This window comes from Sphaeramia orbicularis, chromosome 7, assembly GCF_902148855.1.
Source record: "Sphaeramia orbicularis chromosome 7, fSphaOr1.1, whole genome shotgun sequence".
NCBI lineage: Eukaryota > Metazoa > Chordata > Actinopteri > Kurtiformes > Apogonidae > Sphaeramia > Sphaeramia orbicularis.
Genome location: NC_043963.1, coordinates 37,104,965 through 37,113,670, shown reverse-complemented (window position 1 = coordinate 37,113,670; position 8,706 = coordinate 37,104,965). Strand labels below are relative to the sequence as shown.

Here is an 8,706-nt window from a genome sequence, read left to right as displayed (position 1 = left end):
TGCCTCCTCCAAATCACAACTTTAACATTGGATGAATGAAAACCAAGCCTGTAACCATGAGTAGATTGTCCTCACTGTGTTGTTTTGTCTCTTGTCAGTTGTCTTTCTCGTCACCTGCCTAGGGACTACAGACGGAAATTTGCACTGTTGCTACAATCTGTCATATTTATAGCTGCAATTGTTGTAGATGTTCATCAATATGCACTGTCCATAATAAATAAATAATCTAAAAAGCTATACACTGTCTGTTGAACCTAAACGTGTGATTTGCTGTCAGACCACGCACTGTATTCTAAGATAAAAAGTAAGACTTAAACATTATACATTAAACTACTTCAACAAGTAACAACAAATAAAATGAAATTACTTCATAAAATTTAATTGACAATGTTTCATGAATTCACCTTCCAACTTTTTTTAATTATAAAAAACATTGCAGGACTGCACTTCATGGGTAAAAAACTACAATAAAAAAAGCAAGAACACTCATGTGGACTGACTACTAAATAAGTACATGAATAGTATATGTTATATGATGCAACACTTACTCTTTTTTTAACCTATGAACACCAAGTCCATCCACTGAGCAACTTAGTACATCCAATATACATTGAGGGGAAAATAATTTCTGTACAAAATTTTTTCAACTTTAGCATCGCACATTAGTCACTGCTTAACAATGTAGGCTACACCTACAACATAGAGTGTCCCCCAAAGTACATGGGATGAAAAAAAAAAAAACCTCAAAATTCAAAACATCACATAAGACACATGACAAGTTTATCATTAACTCCTAATGAGTAAATCAAAAGGCTGTACCATTCACCAAAAATACAATATAAGCAAAAAGTATCCCCTGGTGACAAATCTCAACTTTTAAATGGACCAGTTTTCAACAGAATATGGCTTCACAGCTGTCATTTCTGACCTGGTTCCACAAACCTTCACATGTTAACATTGTCCAAACAAAACCATATGAAAAAAAGATAAATTAAATTAAACGTTGGCCCTAAGAGCTTGACCACAAAAGCCGGAAGCATCTTCGATATGCGAGAAGAGGAACAGAGCAGTCCTCAGGCTCAGCATCCATGTGGCCAGGTGCCTGGAAGACCAGTGAAGGGGCCAAACGCCAACAGAGACTGGAGCTGTGGGTAGGTGGGTGGATGATGGTGGGGCAGATGTGAGCACAAATGACAGGAGGGGGTACAACAGATGGTTTGGCTGGGATGAGGAGTCTTAGGCAAGATGTAGTTCAAAGACATAAAGGGTGGTTTGGTCAACAGTGCTATGAGACTCGAATCATCTGAGCCACCGTCTCATCTCCACCTGCCTGGCCGACATCCTGCTGCTGCTTTGGAGAGGAGAAGAAAAGAAAAACAGTGAGATCAACACAAAATACTGTGGTTGTTTTAACACCTTAAGCCACAAAACATAATTGGTAAAAATCCCTCCACACACAGCTCCGTACCTGTGCCAGGGCCAAAGCCATTTCTTCTTTGTCTTTAGGTGAAAAGAAACGTCCTCCATCCCCTCTCTTACGCTGCATAGCATGACGATGACGGGACTCGTGAAGATATTTCTGACAAAAACAAACAAAACTGTAAGTTACCTTCTGAAAATAATTAGCCAGATCTGCACGAGTACATGTTGAAATGCTGCCAATTACACAAAAACTACTGAATGGGCAGATGTCGAACAAATCTTGTGTTTTATCTATTTTACATTTAGTCAGTGTTAAATAAAACTTCTGCATTTCCTCAAATAAAAACTCATTGGAGCAGACACACAACAAAATATATAACATATTAACTGAAAATATGACTTATCAGAGGAAAAGCAGAAATAAAGGACTATCCCTAATACATGCCAAATGCCTTCAGCAGTTGAGATCAATAAAGGTCCCGGTCACAATTTGAAGAAATGTGGTAAAAACAAATCACTATGTGTGATAAAATGTTTGCATTAGAATCCACTTTGTTTTAATATAAACTGAAACAGTGAGGCAGGAATCACCTATTGTTTACAGATTGAGTTTACATGTCAACGAAAACACTTATAATGACCAAACTTATTTACCCTCCTCTCTTTGGGAATCTTGCCCTCTGCCTCCAGCTTAGCCCGGGCTTGTCTCCGCTTCAGGATACGGTGGTACTGCTTAGCGTTGACGTACAACGGCTCCTCCTCCAGCATCTCAGCCCCTGGCAGTGGGATACGTTGCATTGTGGGAACTCCACCACCTCCAGGCACCATCTAACAACAGAGGAAAACACACACAAAAGGCACACAGAACTTAGAATATGTTGGAAAAAATATGAAAAGAAAAAAGAAAAACAAGGAAGACATCATTATGTACAGACAGAAAATAGTATCTAAGTGCATTAAATCTATACAGCATTGATAACTGTAATAACTATGTTAGATGTTCACAAATGTTCCACTAATTACTCTGAAAATAATATTTTTAATTTGAAATGTAAACACCATGTTAGGCTTAGTTTATTCCAAATGTAGCTTTTTCTCATCAAAAAATTGCACAGGCGTTTTCAAGAAGTTAGCTGAAGAAAAGAAAGTGAAAGGTTCTGTTCACGTGGTCATATAATCCACTGCTGGTGCAAAATACTGGAAAAAATCCTGTTCTGATCCACAGAAGCAAACCAGAACCAGGGACTCTTGTCATTATGTTGTATTAATCATCACTATGTATGGTTCAATGTAGACTGGCAATAAGTAACATTCTTCTCCATCAGCCATGTATATGACTTAGTAGGAATATTGTTTTTCTCAGAATATGAGCAAAAAACAACATTTTGAACATATAAATGTACTCAGTAACTAAACAGAAAAAAAATATGCTCAATACAAACAGTACCAGCTAAGAATCAATGAGCTGATCACTTAGATCAATTAAATGTCTGGTACATAATCATTTATTTGAGGTGTCTTCATTTGCCATAATGCAAATTAACTCTCTTAATCCAAAAACATTTTGGGAAAATAAGTGTTTTTTCATATATTGCATATTCATGAATGTTTACTAAGACTAAACTTCAAAATGTAGATGATATAGATGTGCTTCTGAATTATCTTTTACTAAACAATAGAGGACAGTGTGCAGGGTAGTTGTACTGTTGTGCACACAAACACGTTTCTGGTTATTACTGTTAAATTACACTTGTGTCTCAGTTAATGTTCAGGAACTGCATTAGTCACCAAAACTTATTCACTAATGACAGGCTTAAGTATAAATCCTCCCGTAAGTCAAAAATTAATCTCACTGTTCGCAATAATTACACGTACTAAAATCAGACAAAAGGTGAAAACGCCTGACAAACAGGCCGGGGCTCATTTTGAGTGTGAACACCAGTCCAGTGGTACATTTACTGCTGACAAAAAATTATAATAAAACATGGGAGAGCTTTACATGTGCTGTGACCTCCACCACATCACCCACCGGCATGTGAAAGTTTTTAAAAAGGTTAAAAAAAAAAAAAGATGCTGGGTACCTCTGCACAGGGTCTTACCATGACCATTCCACCTGCATTGACCATGTTGCCGGAGACGGGCAGGGTGACGGTCACAGTGCCTTGGCCGCTGTTAGTAGTGTTGGTGTTGGCACCGCCTGCTTGTACAATCTGGGCGCCTGCCAAGCTGGCGGCTGGAATGGTGATCATTCCTACAAGCACAGATCATCTTCATCATTTTTATTCATAAGGACAACCAGGTATAACACAGAGGAGACGCATTAAAAGGTGAAGGCAGAGTTGACTTTACCCTGCTGTAGTACGGTGCCGTCTGCATTTACAGGCTGGTAGACGATGGTCTGTCCGTCAGCCGTCTGGGCTACCTGCTGGCCCTGCACGCTGATCTGCTGCCCCTGTGGGAAAATGTGAGGGTACTCAGTAATAATGCTTTAATTAAACATATTTCCACATCAAAGCAGGAGAAACTTGACAGGATTTGGCACCTGGTTCTGTCCAGCAGTGATGGCTGTCTGAGGCTGCTGAATGATGATCTGCTGGGGCTGACCCTGCTGACCCTGGAGCTGGAGGGTCTGACCGCCCTGCAACTGGATCTGTCCCGGCTGCACCAGCTGGATCTGAACAGGAACACAAAACCACCCTCGGATTGGAATGCATTCAGCTTTTTTACTAAAGAGGTAGATTCTCTCCAAGTTCTGGCAGAAACTCCTAAACCTTTGCTGAAATCCATTCATTTATTTTAAAACAAAATCTATAAGCACAGATGCAGTGAGGAATATAAACTTCATTGTTTATAATCTGGTCAGTTCACAATAGATAATTACACAGACTATGCACCCACCATTGTATTTATCAACAAATGATATACTAAAGCTGTGTACTGCAAGAGTCTGACCTGAGGGCCACAACGGTGAGAAACAGTACCAGTTTTTAGAATCTAATATTAGGAACATTGTCATAGAATCAAACACACAGGAATATTTGAGTAAAATATGGGGAATAACTGGGGGATCTGCATTTGCATTCATCCGAGTCTCACCGCTACTTTTGGTACGGTCTGTTAAATTTAAATGAGCTAATTTGCTTCTCAATACAAATGATTGTGCCATGATTTTATGTGCATAAAAAATAACTTCAACTAATATTTTTGGTCAATACAGTGTCAAAAAAAATTTCATAAATGTAAAAGCAAGAGGCCTTTGTGAGACACAATGCAATTCCAAAACATGTCACTAGCCGATACTTCTACTCACAAAGAATATGATCTGATCTGGTGACTGCGCTTCACTCCTTACCTGCTGAAGTCCCTGGGCTCCAGATACCGGAACCTGCATTATGGTTTGACCTTGACCCCCTGACATAGCCTGGACCATGATGGGCTGCCCTGATGAAGTGATGAGCTGCCCACCGCTCACCTGGACCATCAGAGGCTGTCCCTGGACCTACAGACAGAAACAGGATGCCGTTATACTTGCACTTCCACAGGTTTTTTTTCTTATACAGATTTCAATTCGTATCTGACTGTTACAGTTTCAGGAGAATTAGGAATATTCAATCAATGAATATATTTCTTAAATTTCATTTCATGATATACATTAGGCCTGCACAATATGGGGAAAGCTACAATGTGCAACAACTTTATTCACTATTGCAAATGACTTGTGATAAATAACCAAACTAACCTCGCAGTTGTGTGACCCACATATTGAGGGCTCCATCAGATAGATAAATGTTCAACAAACATGAGTGTCATGGGCATGAAGGAGGACTGGTATGCATGAAATAAAAATGTTTCTCATTCACCAAGTTTCAGTCTTGTACAGCACATTTATCATACATATTCACAATGACGGTGAAAATACAATTTCTCAGTACAAACATGTGCCATTATTTCTCTCATACAAAAATTTTAAATAATCTACTTCCAGTGTCAATATGCTACAAACTACAGTATATTCTAAACCTTTATTCAGTTAAGTTTGACTCTGGCAACATGCGCACATCCTCCTTGCATTCATGGTTGTGTTGTAGTTAAACTAAGATATCTACTTAGGCAAGTCTGAAACTGAACATGGCTGGTATGATACCTTGATGAGTGAGAGCCAATGGCTGCAAACATGTCAGGGGAAAAAATGCCTGAGTGAAGGAACTCTGCATTTAGGATGGGGACCATGAAACCAAAAAAGGCCAAAATGAATATTACTATGTGTAAAACTGTAATGATTACAGTTACAAGTCAACCTTGGAAGGTTTTTTTCCCTGCAAGATTCACCGAAACACATTGACGTGACTCATGCTTTAAATGGCTTTCATCCACATCACAATGAAAAATGTCTGGTTTATGTAACTTGCTTATAAAAGCAAGAAACAAAAACAAATATTTCAACAGCCATGAGAGCACAAGCAGAAACTTGAGGCTGCCACACAACACACTGTGCTGAGGAACATGCAGTTCAGGCAGCTGCAAAGCATGCTGGGAGGGAGGATGAACCAAATACCACTGAGCTGGGTTGAAAAAAAAAAAAAAAAGTCTGGGGTGAAGCATGCAAACTCGTGAATTGCAACAATGTCATGACACTGACACAGGGCGGCGGTGACACCACTACCTGGAGTGTCTGCACCTGCTGACCTGAGGCCGTCACTACTGGAGCCTCTGTTTGCAGCTGCACAGCCGTCACTGTGCCCTGTGTCTGCAGACAAGGCAGGACAATTTATTATTTGGAAAATCTAGCCTTTGCACTGATGGGATCGTCTTTATTCTGGGTTCCTCTTCCCTGTGAGACTAAATTAGATTAAGTCAATATATTAGACAGAGCAAAATTCATGGGTCTCAGCTCACCTGCTGCTGGATTTGTCCATTGGCAGTCTGCACTACTATCTGCTCCCCAGTGGTGGTGGTGGCAGTGGTGTACTGCTCCATAGCTTGTTATTGTCCCAAGCCTCTCTTGAGAAAAAAAGAAGATAACGAAAAATGTATTCTTTTCACCCATTAAACATTCGTTATGTTAGCAATAAAACGTAATCACCTTCATCACACAGGATAGGCAAGGTTGTTCATTTTATTCGTGCTAACAGTTAGCTAGGTCTTGCGTCACTCTAACGTAAAATGTCCCTAATGTTTTGCATAATAACGGGTTTAAAGACTGATTAGATTAGTTCAACATGAGACTAAGATACAGAATATAATGGTCTGATATCTACAGTAGTTATATATTTATGAAGCCTCTAAATACACTGGCTGCTTAAATGCTTTAACTGAGTGTTTTTTGTGAGGAAGCTAACAATGCTAGCTCGGTTGGCTGGTGAATATTTAGTACATGGTAAATACCAGAAAGACCAGGAAAGGCTAGTTAACGCGTTAAAAGCAGTCAAAGCCAGCCTTCAGACGGCTTATTCTCATTTATACACAGGGATGGTGTCCTTGACAGCGTTTATTGATGACTGGATGTCGGTATTACCAACCATTCCTTTGTTTGACAAACGATTTTGTAGCTTACTAAGCTAACGTTAGCTAAGGCTTGTCGACCAACAGAGATCATGTTTCCTAACAAGAGCCGACATTGGAAACAACATGTTATTTCCACTCTGGGACGCAGCGGTCGAAATCAAACTGCCATTCGATTTTTTTGCATTTAGCAGGGTTAGTAATTTGGTTGGTCCCTGACAAACCAATCCGTGCTGACAACTACCAATGCCTTCAATCGGGTCTGCCTTACCGTGTCTTCGCTGTCCGGTTTCCCTCTGATTGGCTCTAGTACAGCTCGCTAAAGCCCAATCAACAAAGTGAGCGGACAAAATGGCGCAAATGAAACAACGGCGCCTGGGAGGAGGTGCGCAGGCTGGTGCGCAGCTGCGTGACACATGAAAGCATGAGGAGAGCAGGGCCACGGCACGGCAAAGGTCTGGAAAAGGCCGGCAGGGGTCGCTGTGTAGTCACATTTGCCTGTGTCATGGGTCGGCAACCTTTGCAATCTAAAGAGCCATTGTGGGACAGAAAAAGAAAAACCAAACTGTCTGGAGCCAAAAGATCCCCTAATATCAGGGCTGTCAAACTCATTTTAGTTCAGATTCAGCTGAATTTGATCTGAAATGGGCCGAACCAGTAAAATAATAACATAATAATATAGAAATAATGTCAACTCCAAACTTTTCTCTGTTTTAGAGCAAAAAAAAGTTTATTTACTGTACATTATGAATAGGTTTCCATCTACAAACTATCCTTTCAAAAGATGTGAATAACATGAACAAACTGAAAAAATAAGTGTAATTTTCACAATATTATGCCTCAGTTTATCATTTCCACATGTTCATTATAACTCACAGATTAAAGTGGATTTACAAATACACAAAACATTGAGTAACAGGCAGAATATTGTTAAAATTGTACTTGCTTCTCTTAAGACATTTCAGGTTATTGACATTTTTAGCAAAATTATACTTTGTTTTAGTGTAAATACATGAAAATATTTACATTCACAAAGAGAAACATTTGGAGTTGTCATTATTTTTATGTTATTATGATAGTATTTTACTGGTCCTGCCCACTTGAGATTGAATTGGTCTAAATGTGAACCTGAACTAAAAGGATTGTTAATATCTTAGTGTAATTTTTGCATTTCACAAATTCATCCCAAGGGCCAGACTGGACCCGTTGGCGGGCCGGATTTGGGCCCCGAGCCGCATGTTTGACACCTGTGCCTTATAGCTTTCCTCAAACTGGTGACTGTTTAAGAAGCTCTTTAGGATTATTTTTTACAAAGTATGTGGAAAAGAAATCAAAGTTTCAGTGCATTTACAGAACTACAAATAAATGACAAAACTAAAGAAAACAGTGACGTTTGTCATTATTTTTGTTTGATGCAAAAATCAGTTGGTAGGTGAAGACTTTCTTTGCAATGGAGAATACAGATGAATACCTTCTGTGGTATAAAATTAAAAAGTAATTTACTTTTGCTACTATTACTATATAGTTTTTTATTCATTTGGAGTAGAGTCGACATTTTTACAACTGCATAACATCAGGATCACTTTATTGCAATGGCAAAATGTGTAAAAAAAAAAAAAAGTGTTCTTAATTTTTATATGGTTGTTGACAAAGCCACATTGAGCCACTGGAAAAGGGCCCAAGAGCCATATGTGGCCCCGGAGCCACAGGTTGCCTACCCCTGGCCTATGTGGTACTGTAACTAAATCTGAACACTGTTACATATAAAGTTGGTATAATTTT

General features: G+C 39.3%; 1 protein-coding gene across 11 annotated transcripts; it reads right to left on the bottom strand.

Annotated features, from left to right (window-relative positions):
• Positions 1-358: 358 nt before the first annotated feature.
• Positions 359-7,312, bottom strand: nfyal (nuclear transcription factor Y, alpha, like). Of its 11 annotated transcripts, none has more exons than XM_030139436.1 (10): positions 7,196-7,312; positions 6,319-6,423; positions 6,083-6,169; positions 4,775-4,921; positions 3,965-4,096; positions 3,772-3,874; positions 3,504-3,673; positions 2,077-2,250; positions 1,469-1,579; positions 359-1,351 (listed from the first exon to the last, which is right to left on the bottom strand). In XM_030139436.1, the coding sequence occupies exons 2-10, from the start codon at positions 6,397-6,399 to the stop codon at positions 1,286-1,288; spliced, it is 1,071 nt and encodes a 356-aa protein (XP_029995296.1). In that variant the 5' UTR covers positions 6,400-6,423; positions 7,196-7,312; the 3' UTR covers positions 359-1,285. The 11 variants fall into 11 exon arrangements, with proteins under 11 accessions (XP_029995296.1, XP_029995299.1, XP_029995301.1 ...); XM_030139439.1 differs by having other exon boundaries at positions 359-1,348; XM_030139441.1 differs by having other exon boundaries at positions 3,522-3,673.
• Positions 7,313-8,706: the final 1,394 nt, after the last annotated feature.